Source organism: Ctenopharyngodon idella, chromosome 14 (genome assembly GCF_019924925.1).
Source record: "Ctenopharyngodon idella isolate HZGC_01 chromosome 14, HZGC01, whole genome shotgun sequence".
NCBI classification, from domain to species: Eukaryota; Metazoa; Chordata; class Actinopteri; order Cypriniformes; family Xenocyprididae; genus Ctenopharyngodon; species Ctenopharyngodon idella.
Genome location: NC_067233.1, coordinates 24725181 through 24752670, shown reverse-complemented (window position 1 = coordinate 24752670; position 27490 = coordinate 24725181). Strand labels below are relative to the sequence as shown.

Genomic DNA, 27490 nt, shown 5'->3' with positions numbered 1-27490 from the left:
CAGGTGATTTTATTCGAGAGCCGAGATTAGATCAAGAGTCTGTCAGATACGTGTCTTCTGTTGAACTCTGATTCTGTGACTGTTTGTGAAATTTATCTGATTGTAATTTATGATGAGAGATCTTTATAGACATTTCTCTCTCTCTGTGTGTCTGTGTGTGTGTGTGTGTGTGTGTGTGTGTGTGTGTGTGTGTATGTGTGTATGTGTGTGTGTGTTTTGTTCTTCAGGTGTGGAGTTTAACTGCAGGTTTAATCAGTCAGATCCCTGTTACGCAGCTCTGGGACACAAACTCAATCTGCTGATAGTGAACACTAGTGAATATGACCTGAAGATACAAAAGAGAATAAACAACAACCAAGATGATCCAGTTTGTAGAGTAAAGAATGACAAGATAAAGAAGAATCAATGTGATCTTTTTAATAACAGAACTGAAGTGACAGTCATTAATGGGACTCTGACAATAAACGGTGTGATCAGAGCAGATTCAGGGAATTACACTTTAAGACTCAATCGCTCAGACGGCACAGTAACATCTGCAGATCTTCAAGTGAATGTTGAAGGTACAGTAACTCTCTCATCAGACTTATTCATTTTTTCATGCAGCTCATTACTGTACGTCTGGAAGAATTTCAACAAAAGCAACTGCATTTGATTTTCTGTTTAATTAAACTCTATTTAAAAACAAGCCATGTTTGTTTGAATGTGTCTGTTTGTCAAGTGACTGTCATGTGTCCCTCCCTCCAGCTCCTATTGGCTCAGTGGAAGTGTCAATCAACTGCTCCTCCAATGGGATGAAGTCAGTGTCCTGCTCCTCTGACGGGGATCCGCTCATCTACAACTGGACTCTGAATGGAGAATCACTGATGGATGGAAACACCACCATTCAGCTGAATGAGGAAACTGATGGAAACATCATCTGCAGTGTGAAGAACCACGTCAGTCACCGACAGAAGAACATTAGTGTACAACACTGTCCTGGTGAGATTTTAATACATGAATGTCCACATATTTATAAAAACCACAGCAACAGCAGTGATGCAGTGATACAACAGTGAGTTCAGCAGTAATTTGTGTTGACATGTTTTCAGTTTTGGTGATTCTGCAGTGATGTTTTATTACAGGACCAACAACTACTGCAGCAGCTGTGACCTCTAGTTTGACCTCTACACTGACCAGCAGCACAGAGACATCAGATCATGGTACGAGTTTAACAGAACACGCTACAGGAAACATGATGGATCGATTTTGTTTTCTTTCTGTTTTCTAATCGTTGTTTTCAGTGTGTTCAGAGTCTGTGGTGTTTGTGCTGGTCTGGAGTTTTCAGCTGATGGTTCTGTTTGGTCTGTTAGGAGGTTTTCACATCTACATGAGACACACGTCAGGTCAGAGACATTTATGACCATCATTATGGATTTGACATGCAAATATTAAGAGTGTGAAGATGATGATAATGTGATGCTTTTAGGAAAGAAACAGGAAGATCAAAAAGTGAGAATGAGAAGATTTAGAGAAGGACATGAACACACAGCAGAAGATTCAGGAGTCCAGCAGCAGATCTCATCACAGCTATGAGAAATCCACTCCTTTTGATTTCCTGTTTCTACGATGTTTTCAGGCGAACAATTATAATGATTTCAGATGACGGCAACTTTGGATCGACACGCAAAACTTTCAGATATTTTCCTATAATATTTTAATTTTATCCTTTTATTGTAATCATTAAGAGCACAAGTTGTAATTTCTGCCTAACATGTACGCTGTGTCTGCTTCACTGAAAACATGAAGTTAACTAACAAACATGTACTATATTATAGCTGTATATTACTGCCATATGGATATTACTGTGACACAATCATCTCTGGCTGATAACAGAATATTTCCTCAATTGTAACATTAAAACAAGCATTTTCTGTAAAGCTGCTTTGAAACAACATGTATTGTGAAAAGTGCTATAAAAATAAACTTGAACTGAAAAAATTCAAAACTGTTCCTGTTTCTGTGTGTGTTTTGTGGTGTCTGCTGTTTTGCTCTTCGTGCTTTTAAACTTCTGCTTGCATTAGCATTTTTTTTTTCTTTCTTTTTTTGATGACGATGTTTAACATGTTTAGGCGTTTTTAGTGGGTGATAAGGATGATCAAAAGAGAGTACAGAGGTTATTAAAAGTAAAAGTTAGATAGGGGAAAGAGAATTATAAGTTAAAAATGGAACAAAAATTACAACAAAAGAATGTGAGAGAGGTTTGGAAAGATCTAAATATGATGTCCGGACGTGGAAATAAAATAAGGGGATATATTGCCCCTGGTGGTCAGATGTGGGCAAATTAACTTCATTTATTTTTCAATAGATTTGATGGTGGGTCTGATGCTTTTGAACAGTCCTCACTAGGTAGAATACCACAGAGCTCTTCATCACATTCACCTCCAGCTCTAAGCTCATCCTTTGCGCCCATTTGTGAGTATGTTCCTGGTTTTTCTATGTCAGTTGAACAAGTAAGAAGTTGGTTAAGGAGAATTAAGACGAAGAAATCTCCAGGTCCTGATGTTATTAATCCTAGAGTCCTCAAGGCCTGTGCTGATCAGATCTGTGGGGTGGTTCATTATATTTTTAAATTGAGTTTGCGTCTGGAAAGGAGACCCGTTTTATGGAAGACATCATGTGTAGTACCTGTACCTAAGTTAACAAACCCTACAGAGTTTTCAACCTATAGACCAATTGCTTTAACAGCACAGTTAATGAAGGTTTTTGAGAGACTGGTATTAAATTATTTAAAGCCAGTACTGTGTGGTGCCGAGGATAAACTACAGTTTGCTTATAAAACTGTGTGTCTCAAGTAGTGAAGTGTAGTACTGGAGTTCCTCAAGGAACAGTTTTAGCTCCATTTTTGTTTTAGCTCCTTCAGATTTTCAATATAACTCTGAATTTTGTCATCTCCAGAAACTTTCTGATGATTCAGCAATTGTTGGTTGCATAACTGACCGTGATGAGAGTGAATATAGGGAGCTATTAAAGAATTTCGTAGACGGGTGTGAGGAAAACTGTCTCAGGCTAAATGCTAGAAAGACAAAGGAAACTGTGGTTGATTTTAGCAGATCTCCTCATCAAGTGGTACCAGTAAACATACTCGAGTCAGAAATTGAGATTGTAAGAACTTACAAGTATCTGGGTGTTTATTTGAATAACAAGCTTGATTGGTCTGACAATACACTTTAGAGGAGATATACAGGATAAAATGATTGGGAAATTGTCTTTTATGATGAATCATGATGATCATCCCCTTCATGCTCTTGTGAGTACTTATAGTTCAAGATTAATTCATCCCTGCTGTTATAAGGAGCGTTTTAGGAAGTCTTTTTTACCAACCGCTATTAGATTGTACAACCAGTGTTATACAAGATGATTGAGTATATATTTTAGGACTACTTGGTTGTATATAATCAGAATGCTTTGTGAAACTGATACAGGAGGAAAAGTGTTGTGAATGTTGTGTATGTTTTTCTATCTATTTATCTATTGTTGTGCTGCTGTGACATATACATTTCCCCTAGGGGATTAATAAAGTTCATCATCATCATCATCATCATGTTTAGCCACATTCGTGCATTTCTTTACAAAATCATTGTTACTCTAGAATATTAATATTCCTTAAGAACAGTAAATTGAGTCTGTGTTGAAATTAGGACGAACTTTTTGGCATTGAGTTAAATGAAAATAAAACTATTTGAAATTAAACTTTTTGCAGTCGAGATCTAAGATGGCGGCTCCCGTCTGCTAGATTGTAAAAACAACTCCAACTGAAATACCTACAACATTTCGTTTTGTTTTTTCTCTCGATTTTCCCCCCCTTTCCACACTTCTCTCATTTCGTCTTTTTTCTCCGTTTCAAAACCGGATTATAATATTATACAACCTGGATCATCTCGAAGAATATATCGACGCGCACTACAACACATTCTGCTGCACCATGAACAGGGACAAACCAGATCACAACAAAAAAAGTAAAGGTAACCCCACTCCAAACTCCAAGAGACCTCGTCCCGATTCACCTTTCAGCCCAAGTACAACACCATCCACATCACCCAAACCGCCGTGCTGCACCGAGGTAAGCGACATCTTACTCTCAATTGAAAATAAACTCACCGGACTTGATACAAGGATTGCACTTATAGAAGTCATACACAAGGAATTCCAGGAATTGCGGCACAGTTTAGAATTCAGCCAAGAACAGATAGACACTCTTACTAAAGAAAACAACTTTTTAAAGGACTCCGTTCAAGCACTTACCATTCAACTCACTTCCGTTGTCGCCGAAAATAAAACCATGAAAGAAAACATTTTGGACTTGCAATCGCGCAGCATGAGGGACAATTTAGTTTTTACAGGCATCCCAGAACAAACTCCAGACGACCCCGAAAAATCAGTCAAGGACTTCATGATAAAACAACTCAAATTACCAGCGGAAACAGTACAGAGCATCACCTTTCACCGTGTTCACCGTATCAGATCCAAAAACAACAACAGTCGACCACGAGCGATCATCGCAAAATTCGAACACTATAAACACAAAGAACTGGTTCAGAGGCAAGGCAGACAACTCAAAGGCACAAACTATGGACTCAATGAACAATATCCAAAGGACATTCTCGAACGCCGGAAACAACTCTTTCCAATCAGAAAACAAAAAATAAATGAAGGAAAAAAGGCAATCATTACAGTGGACAAATTATACATAGATGGACAACTATATCGCGATAAGGACATTACTCCCTGGCTTTTCTGAACACTTCTATTCCTGAGTCAATAACTGTCATAATCATAAACTGAACTAAACACACTCACTTCTTTCTTTGTTTCGTTAATCTATTAGATGTGCTCCTACTTTTGCACCTAGGTCTCGTGTCCCCCTTCCCATGTTCCACCATATGTTTGTATTTAATGGTTTCTGTTTTGTTGTTGCTGTTCTGCTGTGTATACTCTGTCAGTTGTGTTTCTGTATTTTTGTTAGTCTGCCAACAACATTGCATTGTTATGCACACACACATATACACTACTACACCCACTCGAGTACATACACTCACATGTATACATATACAGTACTAACAGGCCCACACATGTACATTTGTCTATTTTTCACTAAAACGTCATCTATCACCTTTGTAACCTGGAACGTTCGTGGATTTGGTTCTCAGACAAAGAAGGTCAAAGTTTTTAGTCATTTAAATAAACTACAAGCCGACATATGTCTCCTGCAAGAAACGCATTTATCAGAATCAGATTATAACAAAATTAAATCATCAAATTACAGTCATTTATTCTCTGCTCACTACAACACAAAACAAAGAGGAGTAGGCATTCTAATAAATAAAAAAATCTCTTTTGTTCATAATACCACCATTACAGACCCTGAAGGACGTTTCATTATCATAAACATCTCCGTTAATAATAGCCCAGTCACAATTGGCAACTTATATGGCCCAAACACAGATGACCCATCCTTTTTCCAGACCTTTTTCTCCTCAATTTCAAATTTTTCTAATTGTCCAGTCATAATCGCAGGTGATTTCAATACAGTTCTAGATCCAACAATAGATAGATGTAATAGTTTAGGCAATAAACGCATTTGGAAATCTGCAGAAACCATAAAACAGTTCATGAGTGATTTTGGTCTTGGCGATAGTTGGCGTCTACAGCATCCTAACAGTAAAGAATACTCATTTTTCTCACCAGTACACCACTCATATTCCCGCATTGACTTCTTTCTCACCAGTAATTCTATCATATCAAATATTTCTGAATCGAAGATCCATCCAATAGTCATTAGTGATCATGCCCCGGTAACATTAAAATGGAACACAACTAGTCAACATAAACCCACTACCAGATGGCGATTTAACACATCTCTTCTGAAAGACCATGATTTTGACAGTTATTTCAAAAGAGAGTGGGCATGCTTTCTAGAGATGAATGACTCCCCGGAAACATCTCCATCTCTTCTGTGGGAAACAGGGAAAGCCGTACTAAGAGGAAAAATAATTTCATTCTCCGTTTACAAAAAAAGGAAAGAAAAGGATCAACAAGTAGAATTGGGACAAAAAATTAAACAACTAGAAGACATTAACATAAATAACCCAACAGAAGAAACACAGGATTCATTAAGAAAATATAAACTCAAATTGAATGAATTAATCAATAAACATACACAATTCCTAATTCATAGGCTAAGACAAGAAAACTTTCATCATAGTAACAAATCTAGTAAATATTTGGCAAATCAAATCAAACTAAATAAGGAAAAAGCTACAATACCACTGATTACAGACACAGCAGGGAAATCCACCAACTCACCAGAAGAAATAAATCAAATCTTTCAAAATTTTTACAGTAAATTATATTCCTCCAATAAAGACCCAGATCAGAAAGACATTGACTCATTTCTCAACAGTATCAACTTACCTCAACTCAGTAAACATCAAATAAATACTCTGGATTCTCCCTTATCAGAACATGAACTTTTTAATGCCCTCAAACTCATGCCAAACAATAAAGCACCAGGCCCCGACGGATTCCCTGCTGAGTTCTACAAACACTTTTGGTCCATTTTATCACCACTCTTCATCCGTATGATTACTGAATCAAAACAAAAATCAAAACTCCCAGATAATATGAACACAGCCACAATTTCACTCCTTCTTAAACCAAATAAAGACCCAACATTACCGTCAAGTTATCGTCCGATTTCCCTAATCAATGTAGACATTAAAATCATAGCCAAAGCACTAGCACATAGAATAGAAAAAGTCACACCATTTATAATCCATCCAGATCAAACCGGTTTCATCAAAGGTAGACTTTCATCCAACAACACACGCAGACTTTTTAACTTAATGCATTATTCATCAACGAAAACCAAAACCATCATAGTTACTCTCGATGCAGAAAAAGCTTTTGATAGGGTCAATTGGAAATTCCTGTTTTCCACATTAGAGAGGTTTGGTTTTGGGGAGTCATTCATTAATTGGATCAAAATTCTGTATACATCACCTTCAGCCACTGTCATCACCAATGGACTAACATCACATATCTTCACACTGCAACGGGGGACTAGACAAGGATGCCCACTCTCCCCTTCATTATTCACCATTTTCATTGAGCCACTAGCAGCAGCTATCCGTCAAAACAGCTACATTAAAGGAATTCAAACACTAAACATGCACCACAAAATTAGTCTTTACGCTGACGATATATTACTATATTTACAAGACCCACCATCATCATTACAAGAAACTATTAAACTCATTGATTCATTCTCTAATATCTCTGAATACTCGATCAACTGGAGTAAATCTGCCATACTCTCATTACATTCCAACAGCTTGGATGTGACATCCCAGACACCACCTATTCCTTTGTGCACCAACTATATCACATACTTAGGTATTAATGTTTCCCCCAGGCTGTCAGAGCTATTTGGACTCAACTTTACTCCATTACTTAAAACAATAAATGATGACCTTCATCGCTGGATGAATTTACCACTATCCATTATGGGCAGAATATCAGTAATTAAAATGACTATACTCCCTAAATTAAACTATTTATTTACAATGACTCCAGCACTACCCACCCTCACCTGGTTTAAATCACTAGATTCAATCGTCACTAAATTCTATTGGAAAAATAAGACCCCAAGAATTAAATTAACTACACTACAGAAACCAAAAACACAAGGAGGACTGGAAGCACCACATTTCTACCACTACTTTTTGGCCAATCAGCTCCAAAATATATACAAATGGATTCACCCAAACCCATCAGAAAGCACATGGCAAGATGTTGAACAGTCAATTTGTAAAGACATTAACATTTCAGAATTACCTTTCTATAATCAGACAATCAAAAAGCATCACTGTTTTAAAACACCGACAATAGCCACAGCTCTGACAGCCTGGTGGAAATTTCATCAAATCACGAACACCCCTCTTGCACCATCTAAATACACCCCAATCTGGAATAACCCAGATTTTATGGTTAACAAGAAGCCACTCAACTTACGCACATGGGTAGATAAGGGCATCACACAACTTCAACACATCCTGCTTAATAACAACTTGGCACCATTTTCCCACTTGGTCCAGAAATACGGCATTGGGAGTAATTGTTTTTTGGAATATTTACAAATCAAATCATCTATTCAATCAAAAATCGACACTCAGACAATTAATCTAGATCTTCCCCCTCCAATCTCAGAGCTAATTAATATAACCTCCCCAAAAAAACTACTCTCCAAAATATATAAAATAATATCCAAATCAGACAATACATTAAGCCTACCCAATGCAAAATGGGAATCAGACTTATCCATTGCTCCCAATGCCGCTTTCTGGACACAAATCTGTAAAAATATCTACTTCATGACAAAAAACGCCAACTTACAACTTATACAGTATAAAGTACTTCATAGATTTCACCTAACTGGACGGAAATTATTTAAAATGGGTTTTTCTTCAGAAACATGCTCACATTGCACACAAAACACTCCAGACACCTATTTACACGCTATTTGGGATTGCACCTCAGTTAAAAAATTCTGGGAAAACGTTACTGACTCACTATCCAACCTTATGGGATGTCACATCCCGCTGTCTCCCTCCCTCTGTATATTAGGTGACATATCCATAATCAATTTAAACAGTACAAACAGTCAATTACTCCTAGTGGCTCTAACTATCGCCAAGAAAACTATCCTCATGAACTGGAAATCAAGGAACACCATACACATTACAACTTGGAAAAATTTACTAATAGAGTACATCTCCATGGAAAACTTGTCTACCTCCACTCAAAATAATACATCAGAATTACACTCTTCTTGGTCATCTCTCTTTAACTTCCCACAGTCATGAATCCACCGACCTTCTTTATCTGAAGCCATCCTCAATGGTACACCATCAATATTCACACATGATTGGGGGGAGGGGGGTCAGGAAGAGGTAGCAACACCGACTAATATCAAATATAAATAAAATACTTATAAGATTACATTTAAATCTCTCTCTCTCCTCCTCTCTTTTTTTTTTTTTTTTTTTTTTTTGCTGTTTCTGGACCCTGGTTGGCTGTGGCATACTAGTCCCTGCCATGTGCGGTTTTGATTAGGTGTGGGTGGGTGTGATGTGGGACCGGGGGCCTTGGGCTTTCGCCCTCCAGCTTGTACTTTCACCTGGGATTTCTTGTCTCTGGCTAGCTCAGCACTTGTCTTGCTGTTTTAATGCTTCACATATTAGATGAGGTGCACACACACATTCATTTGGAACATAAAATAAGTTTAAAGCAGGAAGGGGGAAAAAAAGAAAGGAAAAAGAAAAAAGAAAAAAATGCACACACATAGGGTAAGTGTGGCGTGGGCGTGGCGGCCTGGGCTTTGCACTGGGCTGGTTCCATGCTGCACGCCATGCTTTTTTAATGCATTATACACTAGTTGACAAACATATTATGAGTATAACAATGAAAGCAGCCATATTTATTTAAAAAAAAAAAAAAAAAAAAAAAAAAAAACACAGACAGGGTAAGCGTGGCATGTGTGGGACGGATGGGGATGGATTTTGGGACCCTCGGCCCCGCAGCACCGCACCTTGATAGCTCGTTGCAACATGACACTGACGGGGGTCTATCCTATGCCATGGCCATGAGGGGAATAGAGGCAGCTTTATAATATCTTATTATTAATAGCTGTATCAATATTACCATTATTAATACTAATAATAATAATAATAATAATAATAATATCACTGCCATTGCAACTACTACTATTATCATTACTATTAATGGCTGTATCAATATTACCATTATTAATATTATTATCATTATTGCTATTACTGTTATCTTTATTTTTCCTCTTCCTGATCCTTTAACCTCCCCCTCATTCCGGATGAAATGAGTACATTTCTTAATATTTATCATTACTACTACTGCTAATACTATTATTACTATTTGTCATTTCTTATTAATTGGATTTATCATTATTATTATTATTATTGTTATTATTATTATTATTATTTATTATTAATACTGTTGCTATTGTCACCTTCCTCATTTTTTGCGTGTGATACTATTATTATCTTCATCATTGTTTCCTCCTCTTTGATATATATTTTTTCTTAACTCTGGTTATGTCTGTTGTACTTTCCTACATGCTCCTTTATTCATATATTTCCACTCCCACACCCAGTTACACTTAGTTACACACACACATACACACACACACACACACACACACACACACACACACACACACACACACACACACACACACACACATACCCAAATCATACTGGCTGTTATGTATGTTTTGTTGGTCTTTGTATTTTGCATTTAATTTCTTTTCTGTAAATATTGTAATTGTCTGTTTGCATAATAATAATAAAAAAAAAAAAAACTTTTTGCAGTCAAAAAATGCAAGCTTGTTTGATTTTTTTTTTTAAGTTTATTTAACATAATTTTCATTTTAATTAACAAAGTGCACATTAATCAAATTTAAACATAGAATTTCTAAATAGTTATCAAATAATACAATTAATTTTAGTAAATGAGTCCAGCTGTAACTCTTGTTTCCTCCTGCAGATGTCGCTAATAATCAGGAAAGTGTCTCTATTTGACACTTATTGGTTAAACATTATAGACTTAAATTGTCTCTATTTGACACAATTTAAGACGAGATATTAATTCGTGGGAACGTGATAATAAGTGGTGGATAAGATAAGTGGATAAGATTGTAATCATATTTATTTTTAATTAAGAAAAAGTGCGATATTAACATATTGACATATTAACATATTACCGCCTACTGTGTTGCGCGCGATGTTGCCTAAACCGCATTCAAATTAAGTTTATCAATAAATGTTAAAAGAATAGGCCTATGCCTTGTACATTTTTAATCTCATCCAACAGTCTTTTTTATTTAATATTTTTATATTATTATTAGTTACATTTAGCCATTCATTATAAATATATTTGCTTTATTTTCCCCTTCATTTCCCATATCTTTTTATCTCTGTAGGCTACCTTATGTTACTTAAAGTTTGTATTTTGTAAATACTGTAAAAGTTTTGAATTTATGACTGTATTTCTCTACAGTAGCTTAAATGAGCGTCTGTTTTCACTTGTAGCCCCTCGTGCCTGTGACAGCATTCAAATGAACTTCAAAAACTGTGTTACTATTAATAGGCTATAGGCTGTTAAAAGAATATTTTCTTTATTATTTGTATATAGCCTATATAAAAGCTTTGATTTTATTTCATTTCTGTAGGCACACAGGAATTTTACAAGAAGTTCATTTATGGGAATTTAACATATTAGGCCATTTATTTCATTTTATTTAGGTTTAATAGGCATAATAAAGAAAGAAAGAAAGAAAGAAAGAAAGAAAGAAAGAAAGAAAGACACGATCAGGGAATGGATTAAAAAGGCTGTGAGATGGAATGGATAAAAATGTTTTCTTGTAGGCCTAGACTATATTATTTTATGTTCTTACATAGGCTATCCTTTTATCATTATTATTATTTAATAATAACAAACTTCATTCGAATGCTGTTTAGGCAACATCGCGCACAATACAATATAATGCGATATGTTAATATAATCATTTCTTAATTCCGCGCTTTTTCTTAATTAAAAATAAATAATATTATAATCTTATCCATTTCTGATAATTCCGGGTTGCTATGGTTGCGCAGGTTGTTTGTTTACACATTTAACTCATGGCCATGAGAAAAATATATCGTTCCCTCACCATATAATACATTTATTAATGAGTATTCTGTTGTTATTTTTTTCTAATAGATGAATGGTTCAATACAATTTTTTCGTAATCCAGCTAGATAAAAAGTTAATAAATGAAAAAATAATTAAACTTACAAAAGCAGGCTGTGATGAAATGAGTCCAGCTGTAGTTGTAGTTTCCTCCTGCAGGTGTCGCTCTCTATGAGCTCTGAGCAGCTCCAGAACTCAACGCGTCTCGTGAGTCTCAGGTCCAGTAAACAGAAGATTGAGTCCAGACGGGCTGAAGGTCAGAATCATCTCTTCATTCTCTCTCTCTACAGACATGAAACACTAAAACATCATCACACACTCACTCAACGAGAGGAAGACATCACAAACAGCCTGCTGTAACAGTCACATGTAGGGCTTATTCTGGTTTTACTCTCAATGAATCTGTCTAAAGTATTTCATCAATACAGTAAAGACGCTGTTTTATTTAAATCAAACAAATTCTCTCTCCCTCTTGTTGCTTTAAATAAGATTAGCACTTTTAAAATGTTACTTCTTTTTACTCCTTTCTCTTATTCTTTTTTAGATACATTTTTAGTGCAAACTAACATCATCTGCCTTTCCCCATATGAGGGAACTTCCTCTTTTCTCAGTGAAGTGGTCAGATATTTCCTCATGGTTCAGTCCAGGGTGAGTCTCGCCGTGAGGAGCTTCATGAGAGCCAGAACACAGACGGACTGAAGAACAGACACTCATGTCTCCATCTGAAGCTGCATCCACACTCTTCTGCTGGGATTGGGCTCTTCTGGAAACTGGACTTTAGAGAAATGATGCTCATCTTTGGACTGATGCTGCTGCTGCTGCAAACTGCTGCATGTGAGTCAACTTTCAGATCAAACTGATCATGATGTTCAATCACATGATTCTCTGAAATAAAAACACTGTAATATTACATTAAGAGTGTTAACAAAATGCCTACAGTGATCTAGTTTCAACAGACAAGTCTAGTCTCAGACTAAAATGCATGTTTGAGGTGTTTTACTGAAAGCAGCTTGCAGTGACATAACTTAAAATATGTCAGAGCCATTGTTTCAAGATGCACACCAGTAATGTTTTTTATAAGGTGCGTTTATAAAAGCCATTAAATGTTCTGTTTTAACTAAAGCCGAATCCTGGCTTAATCTAAACCCTGTCTGTGAAACCAGCAGATCTTAGTGTTTTCTGGTCAAACAGTGTGTGTTATTGGAGTATTATAATATGTCAGATGGAATTGTTTAAATCACATTAACAGTCACAGTCTGTGTTAAAGATATAAAATCAAAATGATAGTTTTTATAATTATATTCTGCGTATGGTTTTCTTAGACAAAACATAACAGATGATTAGTTTGCAAACTAACCTAACATTTTAAGAAAGTTTACCAACAGTTCTATTTTTGTTTTCACACCTCTCTCTCTCTCTCTCTCTCTCTCTCTCTCTCTCTCTCTCACACACACACACACACACACACACACACACACTCTCTCTCTCTCTCTCTCACACTCTCTCTCTCTCTCTCTCTCTCTCTCACACACACTCTCTCTCTCTAACTTCCTTTTTCCCCCCATAAATCCACTCTGTTCTTCTCTCTTCTCCTCATGTTCTCAGTTTTATACAAATTCATGTCTGTCTTTGTACTCAAACCTGTAACAATAAATGTTGCTCCATAAAATGCTCTCTAGAATGAGAATGTCTGTCAAACTGATGATAAATCCAGATCTTGAAGCGTCAGTATTCATGCTCGACATCTTTCTCTGTTGACAGAGATTCAAAAGTAAGAGTTTTCTGATTTTTTGCAAGCAATGTATATATTGCACATATTTGATGTGCAATATATACATGTCTTCTGTTGAACTCTGATTCTGTGAATGTTTGTGAAATTTGTCTGATTGTAATTTATGATGAGAGATTTTATAGACATTTCTCTCTCTCTCTCTCTGTGTGTGTGTGTGTGTGTGTGTTTTGTTCTTCAGGTGTGGAGTTGAACTGCAGGTTTAATCAGTCAGATCCCTGTTACGCAGCTCTGGGACACAAACTCAATCTGCTGATGGTGGACACTAGTAAATATGTCCTGAAGATACAAAAGAGAATAAACAACAACCAAGATGATCCAGTTTGTAGAGTAAAGAATGACAAGATAAGGGAATGTGATCTTTTTAATAACAGAACTGAAGTGACAGTCATTAATGGGACTCTGATAATAAACCGTGTGATCAGAGCAGATTCAGGGATTTACACTTTAAGACTCGATCACTCAGACGGCACAGAAACATCTGCAGATCTTCAAGTGAATGTTGAAGGTACAGTAACTCTCTCATCAGACTCATTCATTTTTTCATGCAGCTCATTACTGTACGTCTGGAAGAATTTCAACAAAAGCAACTGCATTTGATTTTGTGTTTAATTAAACTCTATTTAAGAACAAGCCATGTTTGTTTTATGTGTTTGTTTGACATATGATTGTCATGTGTCCCTCCCTCCAGCTCCTATTGGCTCAGTGAATGTGTCAATCAGCTGCTCCTCCAATGGGATGAAGTCAGTGTCCTGCTCCTCTGACGGGGATCAGCTCATCTACAACTGGACTCTGAATGGAGAATCACTGATGGATGGAAACACCACCATTCAGCTGAATGAGGAAACTGATGGAAACATCATCTGCAGTGTGAAGAACCACGTCAGTCACGAACAGAAGAGCATTAGAGTAAAACACTGTCCTGGTGAGATTTTAATACATGAATGTCTACATATTTATAAAAAAGACAGCAACAGCAGTGATGCAAAACACTGAGTTCTCTTCATTCACAGTTTATTCTAATAAACGTTTCTGGATGAGAATTAGTTTATTTCAGCCGATCTCAGCAGTAATTTGTGTTGACATGATTACAGGACCAACTACTGCAGCTGTGACCTCTAGTTTGACCTCTACACTGACCAGCAGCACACAGACATCAGATCATGGTACGAGTTTTTTGCAGTTTTTTGATGACGTTTAACATGTTTAGCCACATTCGTGCAGTCCAGCTGTAACTCTTGTTTCCTCCTGCAGATGTCGCTATTGATCAATACAGAATTTACTTACGCTGCACAATGACACCATTTTCTTCTAGAGCTGCTGTGCAGCCAAAATAATTTGCCAGTTATCACTGTAAAGCTGCTTTGACACAATCTGCATTGTAAAAAGCGCTAGCCTATATAAATAAAGGTGACTTGACTTGACTAATAATCAGGAAAGTGTATTTTTATAGTTTATTTGACCGATTTAAAACTGCACTACAGAGCTTGAGCCTCTTTATCTCCATCTGTGTGTGAAACAGAAAACTGCATGTCATGTGGAGTAGTTTGGAGTCAGTTGTGCTTCGCTCTTCTGTACGGATGAATCAGAGGGTTTGAGGAATCGGTTTATATATCAAAATGTCATATAATTATGTATTGTATGTATTGTTGTGGATTATTATTCCTCAGCGGTTATTTACACTATCTGTGTTAAATTATAAGTTGATTATTAAACCCAGTGCAACACTTCTGTGTTTACGGATATGATGTAAGCAATTAATTATAATTTCCTACAAAATAGTCCCAACATCTGAAAATATATTTTTTTAGGCTTACTGTAGTGAATCGAGATAAAGAATTAGAATAGTGTTCTTTTTATGCAGTCTGTCAATAATAGATTTATTAATGATTATTCTGTTACTTTTTGTTAATAGATGAATGATTCAATACAATTTTTTCGTAATCCAGCTAGATAAAAAGATAATAAATGAAAAAATGATTAAACTTACAAAAGCAGGCTGTGATGAAATGAGTCCAGCTGTAGTTGTAGTTTCCTCCTGCAGGTGTCGCTCTCTATGAGCTCTGAGCAGCTCCAGAACTCAACGCGTCTCGTGAGTCTCAGGTCCAGTAAACAGAAGATTGAGTCCAGACGGGATGAAGGTCAGAATCATCTCTTCATTCTCTCTCTCTACAGACATGAAACACTAAAACATCATCACACACTCACTCAACGAGAGGAAGACATCACAAACAGCCTGCTGTAACAGTCACATGTAGGGCTTATTCTGGTTTAACTCTCAATGAATCTGTCTAAAGCAATTCATAAACACAGTAAAGACACTGTTTTATTTGACAAAGAGGAAAATCTCTGAATTTGTAAAATTAGGTTGCGTAATTAGTAATTTGACCTCATTTAGAAACAAATCCTTCACTTTTGTTGCTTCAAATAAGATGAACACTTTTTTAGGAAATATACCTGAAACTGTTACTTCTTTTTACTCCTTTCTCTTATTCTTTTTTAGATGTATTTCAGTGCAAACATCATCTGCCTTTCCCCATATAAGGGAACTTCCTCTTTTCTCAGTGAAGTGGTCAGATATCTCCTCATGTGTCAGTTCAGAGTGAGTCTCACCATGAAGAGCTTCATGAGAGCCAGAACACAGACGGACTGAAGAACAGACACTCATGTCTCCATCTGAAGCTGCATCCACACTCTTCTGCTGGGATTGGGCTCTTCTGGAAACTGGACTTTAGAGAAATGATGCTCATCTTTGGACTGCTGCTGCTGCTGCTGCAAACTGCTGCATGTGAGTCAACTTTCAGATCAAACTGTTCATGATGTTCAATCACATGATTCTCTGAAATAAAAACACTGTAATATTACATTAAGAGTGTTAACAAAACAGTCTGCAGTGATCTAGTCTTAGTGTTTTCTGGTCTAAACAGTGTGTATTAGTGGAGTATTATAATAAGTCAGATTGAAGATGAAATCAAGATGAAATCAAATTAACAGTCACAGTCTGTGTTAAAGATGTGAAATCAAAATGAGATTTTATAATTAAATTCTGCATACGGTTTTCTTAGACAAAGTATAACAGGTGAATTAGTTCTGCCATACCAGAAAATACAAATAGCATTCACTGCAGTGGCATAGGCAGAATTTTATTTTTGGCACTTTCACATAGGGTCTTAATTTTCCTACATATTCCTTATAGTCAAAAGCATTCTAATGGACTCATTATTTAGGTAATTTCAATCATTTTTTCCTTTGTTTTTATTGAAAATAAACCGCAGTAGAACACACACACAGACGTACTACATTCAGTTTCATACCATTAAACTCTCTGCGCGTTTCATGTTTTGAGCCCGAACCAACTCGGATATGCATAATAAAATGTCCTTTGCATAGGACAAGATTTAATTTAAAGAAATATAATATATATTAATTAGCCCTATAAATCAATTAAACAATTTAACTATATGACATTATGGTATCAAACTAATAATAAAATATTCAGAAAAATGTCTGTGCAATACTGTGAATCCTTTAAACTACAACAAGATATCAAACCAACTGTAAATTACTCCCTCTATTGCACAAAAGCTTGTTTTTTCAGATTATTAATCTTAATATACAATACTGAACCCTTTTAAATCCATTAAACTACAACACCGTTTGACCTAAAGATATCAAACCAACTGCAAAAAACATATCTGTACATTTGTAATTATGTCTATGGTGTACGGTCAATATTTATGAATAATGTTTTCTTCTTTCTTTTGCACAATTTTTTCCCCCCTAAAAGTGTAATTTGTTTTACCACCATGCACCATTGTCTCTCATATACTGTTTCTTCTGCAATTCATAAAATAAAATACTTGATTTAAATAGGTTAAATATTGTACATTTTATGTATCAAAATTGTACTCCCTAAAACAAGCCTTGAGCAATAGAGGGAATAATATTCTGAGTAATTTACAGTTGGTTTGATATCTTTAGGTCAAACGGTGTTGTAGTTTAAAGGATTCACAGTGCTGCATACATTTTAAGTTCTTTATTATAATTATTATTATTTTTTTTTTATAAAAAGTTATTATAAAAGTTTATACTTTTTTTAACCTTGGGGCTAGGCCTATTAGTTTGATACCATAGTGTCATATAGTTAAATTGTTTAATTGATTTATAGGACTAATTAGTATATATTGTATTTCTTTAAATTAAGCCTTGTGCTGTGCAAAGGACATTTGTTTATGTATATCTGAGTTGATTCGGGTCAAATGTCAAACGTAAAAACAGCCATGTCTTCGTCACAAGCACGTTTGTAACTCCGTACAGAAACAGCATGTCTAATGTCAACATAACCAAAATTTATTCACGATAGGCCCAAGCACTATACTGTTGCAAAATAATACTTCAACTATAAAGTTAGAACAAAGCTGTGCAAAGAATCTCTTGCGTCTGTTAAATTACAAAACACAGATGTGAACTTTTATCATTTGTGAATTAAGTCATACAACATTGACAAACAACAGCACCTAGAATAGCTATCACCCGTCCACATACAAAATAACACAAAAAAGATGTAATTTTCAAAACAAAACGTCTTACCTGTTACAGAATGAGCCGGAGATTGGAGTTGAAAAGTGTTGCCGTTACCTGCGGGCTGATGGACGGCTTCTCTCCCACGTCAATGCGAATTTTTAAAAGTATTTTTATAGAATTTTGCTTAAACATCGCTGCTGTATTTCTAACATTTTCTGACACACAACTGTTATAACTGAATGTGTGAACACACACAAACTCACAGGAATGCCTGAGACAGCCTGGATAACACCTAATTGCCTAACACAGATGTCAATCAAACTCATCGAGCATTATCCAAAAAAACATTTTATTTATTTTAGGATTTGAGATGTTATAGTAATGTTTGTGATTATATTAAATTACAATCAAATACTCCACTGGTTATGCCCCTGATTCACTGATTGATTCAAACATATTACTGTGTCTTATATCCTATTGTTTGCAAAGTAACCTAACATTTTATTTAAGACATTTTACACAGTTCTATTCTTGTTTTCACACCTCATCACATGATTCATATATACATATATATGAACATAGTTCATACATACTCTCTCTCTCTCTCTCTCTTTCATACATACTCTCTCTCTCTCTCTGTCTCTCTCTCTCTCTCTTTCATACATACTCTCTCTCTCTCTCTGTCTCTCTCTCTCTCTCTTTCATACATACTCTCTCTCTCTCTCTGTCTCTCTCTCTCTTTCACACATACTCTCTCTCTCTGTCTCTCTCTCTCTCTTTCACACATACTCTCTCTCTCTGTCTCTCTCTCTCTCTTTCACACATACTCTCTCTGTCTCTCAAATTCAAATTCAAATTTGCTTTATTGGCATGACTTACACAGTATTGCCAAAGCAGTGGCCATTACAATGAACAAATAATGATTATATAATGCATAAACATATAAATATACATACAAGAAATAACAACAAAAAAAGAATAAGACGATGTAAAAAAAAAAAAAACTGTACAAACATTAAGAATATTTCTGATTCTAGTTTTGTCCACTGGTTGCTGTCTCTCTTAGATTGTGGCAAGCTGTTACGTATTTTACTGCTGTTGCAATCAATTTGCTGTTTTCTTCCAGAATATGATTTATTTTTTCTGTATTTGAAGATGCCATAAATTTTGGTTCTAGTAGCTGGAATTTAGTGAAATAGTCCGATCGAATGCTGAGATAGTGGTCACAGTGCAGCAGGAAGTGTTCCACAGTGAACACAGTCTCTGCTCTCGCGGCTGCCGTCTCTGTCTGTGCCGTCCTCTCTCTATAGCTAGGCTATGATCACTCAGCCTGTATCTGGTTAGGGTCTTTCTAACTTTATGTTCTTTAACACAGCTAAGATAGTCTGCTGGTTTGTAGTCTCTTTTTAGTTGTAAATAGAGTCCCATCTTTTTTTGTAATTTAGTGGCATCTTTCCAATAGTTGATGTAATTTTGTTTTTGCAATTGAACAATTTGTTTGGGCCGGATTGTGCTGTGTAGGTTTGGCTGTATTTTCAGCACCAGCTGTGATAAGGCGCTCCTGATCAGGTTTTGCTCCTGACACTGTAGAGCTTCTGCCTGGTATGAGTTTGGATCACTGTATTTAAGGTGTTGATAGAATTTCAGAGCTCTTTTTTGGATGGTTATCAATAAAGGGTATTGTCCTAATTCAGCTCTGCATGAGTTGTTTGGTGTCGCTCTGTTTACTTTTAATATGCTTTTACAAATTTGAGTATGCAGAGTTTCAATTTCTTCTTTTTCCCATTTTGAGAAATCTTGGGTTTTTAGGGGTTCCCATGCCTCACTGCCATATAGAGCAATTGGTTCAATTATTGCTTTTAGGATTTTCAGCCAGGTTTGGATTGGAATTTCATGTTGAATTGTATTTTTAATCATATAGAAGACTCTCATTGCTTTTGGTCAGATGTTCTGTGCTTGGGCAGGAATCCAATTTGACTTTTATCCAGGATTTTGTGGGTTTTGAGAAAGTTCTGCAATCTCATATTAATAATCGAACAGAATATTTTCCCCAGGTTGCTATTGACACATATGCCTCTGTAATTGTTTGGCTCAAATTTGTCTCCTTGTTTAAGGATTGGCGTAATCAGGCCTTGATTCCAGGTGTCGGGGGAAATATCCTACACTCAAAACAATGTTGAATAATTTGATTATTGCGGTCTTGAATTTGTCATTGGTGTATTTGATCATTTCGTTTAATATTTCATCAATGCCAAATGCCTTGTTGGGTTTTAATGCATGTAGTCTATCTGTTAGCTCGTTTATTGTAATTGGAAAGTCTGGGGGATTCTGATTGTCTTTAATTTTTTCTTTCAGGATTTCTAATTTGGTTTTTATTTCATTTTGAGCAGGATTTGTTTCGGTTGTTTTGTACAGATTTTCAAAGTGTGTCCTCCATATGTTCCCGTTTTGAATGGCCAATTCTTCCTGTTGTGGTCTATAGAAAGTGTTCCAATTGTTCCAGAAGTTACTGGTATTTATTGACTCCTCCATTGCTTGAAATAATTGCTCTGTATGCTCTTCCTTTTTTGCCCTTAGAGTTTGTTTGTAGACTTTAAGAGCTTCATGATATTGATGGCGGAGTTCTTGATTGTCTGGGTCTCTGTGTTTTTGATTGGAAAGATTTCGTACTGTTGTTCTAATACTTTTACACTCACTGTCAAACCACTTTTCGTTGGTGTTTTTTGGTTTAATTTTTGATGATTTTTTCAAATTGCACATGGATGCTGATTGGTGGAATATGTTGGTGATGTCATGTAGTGCCAGATTTATGCCTATTTTATTTTGTGGATATGTGTTAATTATAAATTTGTCCAATAATAATTTGATAGTTTGACTTTCTATTGCACTTTGATAGTTTTCTGTGCTGTTTTTTGTCCACTTGTATGATTGTTTCAGCTTTAGTAAATGAGAAGGCTGTCTGTGTGATTCATTAGTTTGAGTTCGTTTTAGATATAATGTAATTTTACAGTGGTCTGACAGAGGTGTTTGAGGGCTGACTGTGAATGCTCTGAGATGCACTGGGTCAATGTCTGTAATGAAATAATCTACAGTACTGTTGCCCAGAAATGAATTAAAGGTATAACAGCCAAAAGAGTCTCCCCGAATGCGACCGTTTATTATATATAGACCCAGTGATTGACAGAGTTCTAGTAGGCTTTTTCCACTTTTGTTTGTGAATTTGTCATAGTTATTTCTGAGGTGGTATGAGGACAGAGGGTGTCTGGAGTTTGTAATATATTTGTCTCCCTGTGTGTTGACAAGGTCTGGTTCAATTCCAGTTCTAGCATTTAAATCGCCACATATTAACACATTTCCTTTTGTCTGGAAATGGCAGATCTCATCTTGTAGGATGGAGAAGGTTTCTTCATTGTAATAGGGAGATTCAGCCCAGGGTAAATATGTAGCACACAAGAATATGTGACGGTCTGTGGAGACAGTGTCTTTTTGGATTTTTAACCAAATGTAAAATTGTCCGGTTTTTATAGATTTGATTGAGTCTATGAGTTCTGTTCGGTACCATATCAGCATTCCCCCCGATATTCTAACATGTGATTTTTAAGGAATACGAGTCCATTATTTAACTGTTTTTGTTATTTCAAAACAAGACAAACATCAGTATATTGCTGAATTGACATATCAAGAAGAATATATTAAATATTATGATGCATCTAAGAATATATTTTAAAACAAATTGAGAATTAAAGTAAAATACATAAAATAAAAATCATATTCTTATTATATTTTTTCCCAAGAATATATTAAATAAAATGAGATTTCTAAGAATCCCTTTTAAAATAAATATATAAATAAAATAAATATAATGCACACACGCACACACACACACACACACACACACACATACACACAGAGTACATTTCTTTCTTCTTTTTTTTTCCTCTTCTGAGTCACTAACCCATGAAGTGAGAGCACAACAGAGTCAGCATGTGCTGGATGTTTCTGAGGTCTCTGGATGAAGATGTGCTGGTGTTGGAGTGGATCAGTGATCGGCTGAATGCTTCAGCGTAGCTCTGGCTGTCCGAGTGCTGCTCCTGCTGATGTTCATGTGAATGAGAAGGCGATGAGGCTGCAGGCCTGGTCATGTGAGGTTTTCCAGGGGGAAACATAGAGCCTCTCATTGGGTTTCTCCGCTCAGAGTTGAAGTGGTGGAGGAGGCGGTGATTTGAAGGGTGTCCCTGTAGTGGCTCTATGGGGTGTCCATGTGATCGCTGTTGTGTGGATGGGGACTGCCCTTCTGTGGAGATGGACATGGTCGTAAAGACTGCTGAGATTCAGAGTGGGGTGCTGAGCCAGGTATACGTTGGGCTTTAGGGCACAGTCTCTGGATACTCTTGCATTTAAATGCCTGATGGTGTCTGGGTGGAAATCAGAGCGCAGTAGCAGGGTGGAGAGGATAATTTTGGAGTTGGGGAAGTTGGAGGATGCCTTCTTGGTTACATTTATGAGAGCTGTAGCTACTCTCTCTTGTTGAGCTCTCAGGTCGTTGGTGCCGGTGTGGATGATAATATGGCTGGGGGAACCCAGCTGTTCTACACACAAGAGCTCCAGGGCCTTCTGTGTGTTTGGGCACCATATTTTCTTGACATTTCCTCTCTCAGTCCTCTCATCTCTTCTCTTATTACAGACACTTGTTTGTTGTATTCTTCTCTCTGATTTTTCAGTTCCTGAATTTCTTTCTTTAGCATTGCTATTTCTTTCCTGTAATCCTCTTTTCTTTCTGTTCGATCAGTCTCCTGCGCTACTCCATGCACCTCCTCTCTTAGCTGCACCAGTTCCAGTTCCATCTCTCTGAACTTCTCTTTCATGTCGTTGATGATGCTGTGTAGAAGGGAGATCTCCTCACTGTCATCCCTGGACTGCTCATTTGTGGATTGATGGGTGGAGGTGGAGGTGTCTTCTGCCTGTTTCAGTGTATTAGGGCTGATCTTGTTCAGCTGAGCTTTTCCTTTAATTTGGAGGAAGTCCTTTTCAAATTGTTTTAGATTGCCCTGAATCATTACAGTCCCATTTTTGTATAAATTAACTGTTATCATGACATCTGAATCTGAATCCTCCTCCTTGATCTGCAGTTTCCATCCATTACTGATGCCCTTTCTGATTACTGTGGGGTAATGATGTCTGATCGCTGAGTGCCAGGCTTCTGGGTCTTCTGTATAAAATATGATGTTACTGACCCCTCCGTTCTTGTATAAGTCTGAGTACAGTGTTTCTGGTTTGTCCTTGAGGAGCTTTTCTTTATGTCTTTTCTTTAAGATCTCATTGGTAGCTTTAGATGGGTATGTTATGGGGATTGATTCTGTCATTGTTCAAATATTCTGACAGTTGCTGACAGTTTGTTGTTGTTTTATGAATATGCAGATATCCACTGGAGTTAGGCCTTATATTGTAGCTTAATTTGTCCAAAAAACAGTTTCTAGGCAAATATTTTCCCAAAATATAGGCAGTTGATTGCAGATCTCATGTAGTATATCTGTACTCACTCTGAGAGCTCTTCTTTTCTCTCTGTGGCAGTTGTAAGACCTTTTGGCCTGTTGTCAGCTAGTTGTCTTCTTTGTCTTCTGCTGATTTTTCTTGATTAATTTAAACTTTTTTTTTTGTAGTTGATAAGTTGTAGAAGTCTTGTATTCTTGAAATGTATCAAAACTGAATGTCTGTCTTATCTTAAAACAACATTAAAACTAAAAAATCAGGAGCTCATTTTCTTGCTGCTGCTCAGCGGAACTCTCTCTCTCTCTCTCTAACTCCCCCCCCCCATAAATCCTCTCTGTTCTTCTCTCTTCTCCTCATGTTCTCAGTTTTATACAAATTCATGTCTGTCTTTGTACTCAAACCTGTAACAATAAATGTTGCTCCATAAAATGCTCTCTAGAATGAGAATGTCTGTCAAACTGATGATAAATCCAGATCTTGAAGCGTCAGTATTCATGCTCGACATCTTTCTCTGTTGACAGAGACTCAAAAGTAACAGATTTTTCTGATTTTTGCAAGCAATGTATATATTGCACATATTTGATTGTATTTTAGTAAATGTTCCTGCAGCTCCAGAGAGATCAGTCACATGACATTGATCAGGTGATTGTGTTCAGACCTGAACCATCATGAGAAAAGATGAAACAACTCAAATCACTCACTTCCAGCAGAACAACTGCTGCTGAGATGAACGTGAATGGATGAATGAATGAATGAATGAATGAATGAATGAATGAATGAATGAAGAACTTCAGTTGTTAGACCTACATGTTCAACACAGGACAGGAAACTGCACTTAAACCATTTTATGTGGTTTTTGATGATGATTTTAGGAACATTATATTTGAGAGCCGAGATTAGATCAAGAGTCTGTCAGATACGTGTCTTCTGTTGACTGTTGTATTCTGTGACTCTTTGTGAAATATATCTGATTGTAATTTATGATGAGAGATCTTTATAGACATTTCTCTCTCTCTCTCTCTCTCTCTCTCTCTCTCTGTGTGTGTGTGTGTTTTGTTCTTCAGGTGTGGAGTTTAACTGCAGGTTTAATCAGTCAGATCCCTGTTACGCAGCTCTGGGACACAAACTCAATCTGCTGATGGTGGACACTAGTGAATATGACCTGAAGATACAAAAGAGAATAAACAACAACCAAGATGATCCAGTTTGTAGAGTAAAGAATGAGAAGAAGAAGGAGAATCAATGTGATCTTTTTAATAACAGAACTGAAATGACAGTCATTAATGGGACTCTGATAATAAACCGTGTGATCAGAGCAGATTCAGGGATTTACACTTTAAGACTCGAACACTCAGACGGCACAGAAACATCTGCAGATCTTCAAGTGAATGTTGAAGGTACAGTAACTCTCTCATCAGACTCATTACAATCTCATGATCTCCAAAGATCTCACTCTCATGAAAATGAATCAGTTGAATCTCTGTGAAGGTTTTTTTCATGCAGCTCATTATTGAACATCTGGAAGAATTTCATCAAGAGCAACTACACTTTTGTTTCTATTTATTTATTTATTATTTGCCAGATATTTATTGTATTGATATTTACAGTATTTAGGCTCTATTTTAAAAACAAGCCATGTTTGTTTGAATGTGTTTGTTTGTCATGTGACTGTCATGTGTCCCTCCCTCCAGCTCCTATTGGCTCAGTGGAAGTGTCAATCAGCTGCTCCTCCAATGGGATGAAGTCAGTGTCCTGCTCCTCTGACGGGGATCAGCTCATCTACAACTGGACTCTGAATGGAGAATCACTGATGGATGGAAACACCACCATTCAGCTGAATGAGGAAACTGATGGAAACATCATCTGCAGTGTGAAGAACCACGTCAGTCACGGACAGAAGAACATTAGAGTAAAACACTGTCCTGGTGAGATTTTAATACATGAATGTCCACATATTTATAAAAACCACAGCAACAGCAGTGATGCAAAACAGTGGGTTCAGTAGTAATTTGTGTTGACGTGTTTTCAGTTTTGGTGATTCTGCAGTGATGTTTTATTACAGGACCAACAACTGCAGCTGTGACCTCTAGTTTGACCTCTTCACTGACCAGCAGCACATCAGATCATGGTACGAGTTTAACAGAACACTGTAGGGGAATTTTACAGTTAAAGACCCAAAAGACCAGATATGATGAATGAAGACCCGGAGTCAGAGTTAAAATAAATACAATAAATTGAAGGAAATTTTACTAAAGAATAGTTTGCATTTTCATCAGCAGAAGCCAGCTTCAGCACTCAAAAGGAGTTTGTAGGCCGCTCTGCGTACATTCACATTTCCACAACAATTATACTCTAACAGAGTCCATTAACTACATCATTACTTCAGGTTTAATGATTCTGATTGGCTAAGAGAAATAGACAAAATTAGTAATTTTCCACGCATGGACTGATAGACAGAAGCGTATCTCCATCCATCACACTTCTGACACTCAGACCCTGGATTTAGGCACATTGTGACCTTCTAGGTCATGAAAAGGCGTCAGCAGGTCTCATGTAGAATGCCAGTTGTCCATCAGTACCAATACAAGACCTGCACACAGAACACTAGCGCACATACAAAGATACACATGATTCACAACTTCTTCAAGGCTGAAGTTGACCCGGGCTTTAACTATAAACAGGAAAGATTCCTAAAACATACTGATAAGTTGTACTTTTTAATAATAAAACATTTATAATAAACAATAATAAATCACATTCCAGAATCCACCCCTTTCAACACTCTACAGGAAACATTGTCTGTGGTGTTTGTGCTGGTCTGGAGTTTTCAGTTGATGATTCTGTGTAAAACACTGTCCTGGTGAGATTTTAATACATGAATGTCCACATACTTACAAAAAAAACAGCAACAGCAGTGATGCAAAACTGTGAGTTCTCTTCATTCACAGTTCATTCTCAAAATGTTTCTGGATGAGAATTTGTTTATTTCAGCCGATCTCAGCAGTAATTTGTGTTGACATGTTTTCAGTCTCAGTGATTCTGCAGTGATGTTTTATTACAGGATCAACTACTGCAGCAGCTGTGACCTCTAGTTTGACCTCTACACCGACCAGCAGCACACAGACATCAGATCATGGTACGAGTTTAACAGAACACGCTACAGGAAACATGATGGATCGATTTTGTTTTCTTTCTGTTTTCTAATCGTTGTTTTCTTTGAGTTCAGAGTCTGTGGTGTTTGTGCTGGTCTGGAGTTTTCAGCTGATGGTTCTGTTTGGTCTGTTAGGAGGTTTTCACATCTACATGAGACACACGTCAGGTCAGAGACATTTATGATCATCATTATGGATTTGACATGCAAATATTAAGAGTGTGAAGATGATGATGATAATGTGATGCTTTTAGGAAAGAAACAGGAAGATCAAGAAGTGAGAATGAGAAGATATAGAGAAGGACATGAACACACAGCAGAAGATTCAGGAGTCCAGCAGCAGATCTCATCACAGCTATGAGAAATCCTCTCCTTTTGATTTCCTGTTTCTACGATGTTTTCAGGCGAACAATTATAATGATTTCAGATGACGGCAACTTTGGATCGACACGCAAAACTTTCAGATATTTTCCTATAATATTTTAATATTATCCTTTTATTGTAATCGTTAAGAGCACAAGTTGTAATTTCTGCCTAACATGTACGCTGTGTCTGCTTCACTGAAAACATGAAGTTAACTAACGAACATGTACTGTATTATAGCTGTATATTACTGCCATATGGATATTACTGTGACACAATCATCTCTGGCTGATAACAGAATATTTCCTCAATTGTAACATTAAAACAAGCATTTTCTGTAAAGCTGCTTTGAAACAACATGTATTGTGAAA

At 36.6% G+C, this 27490-nt stretch overlaps 1 protein-coding gene across 17 annotated transcripts in view; it reads left to right on the top strand.

Moving 5' to 3' along the window:
* The window catches only part of LOC127494387 (uncharacterized), a 102816-nt gene that overhangs the window by 20042 nt on the left and 55284 nt on the right, over positions 1 to 27490 (top strand). For 4 of the 17 annotated variants that reach the window (XM_051860250.1, XM_051860245.1, XM_051860257.1 and 1 more), the window contains 5 exons: positions 228 to 246; positions 13792 to 14099; positions 14283 to 14516; positions 24670 to 25002; positions 25297 to 25530. In XM_051860250.1, the coding sequence (XP_051716210.1) occupies positions 228 to 246; positions 13792 to 14099; positions 14283 to 14516; positions 24670 to 25002; positions 25297 to 25530 (1128 nt within the window). Of the gene's footprint in view, positions 1 to 227; positions 561 to 12449; positions 12637 to 13772; positions 14100 to 14282; positions 14517 to 24669; positions 25003 to 25296; positions 25531 to 27490 lie in introns of those variants that run through there. The other 13 variants (XM_051860244.1, XM_051860251.1, XM_051860252.1 and 10 more) reach the window with 7 other exon arrangements.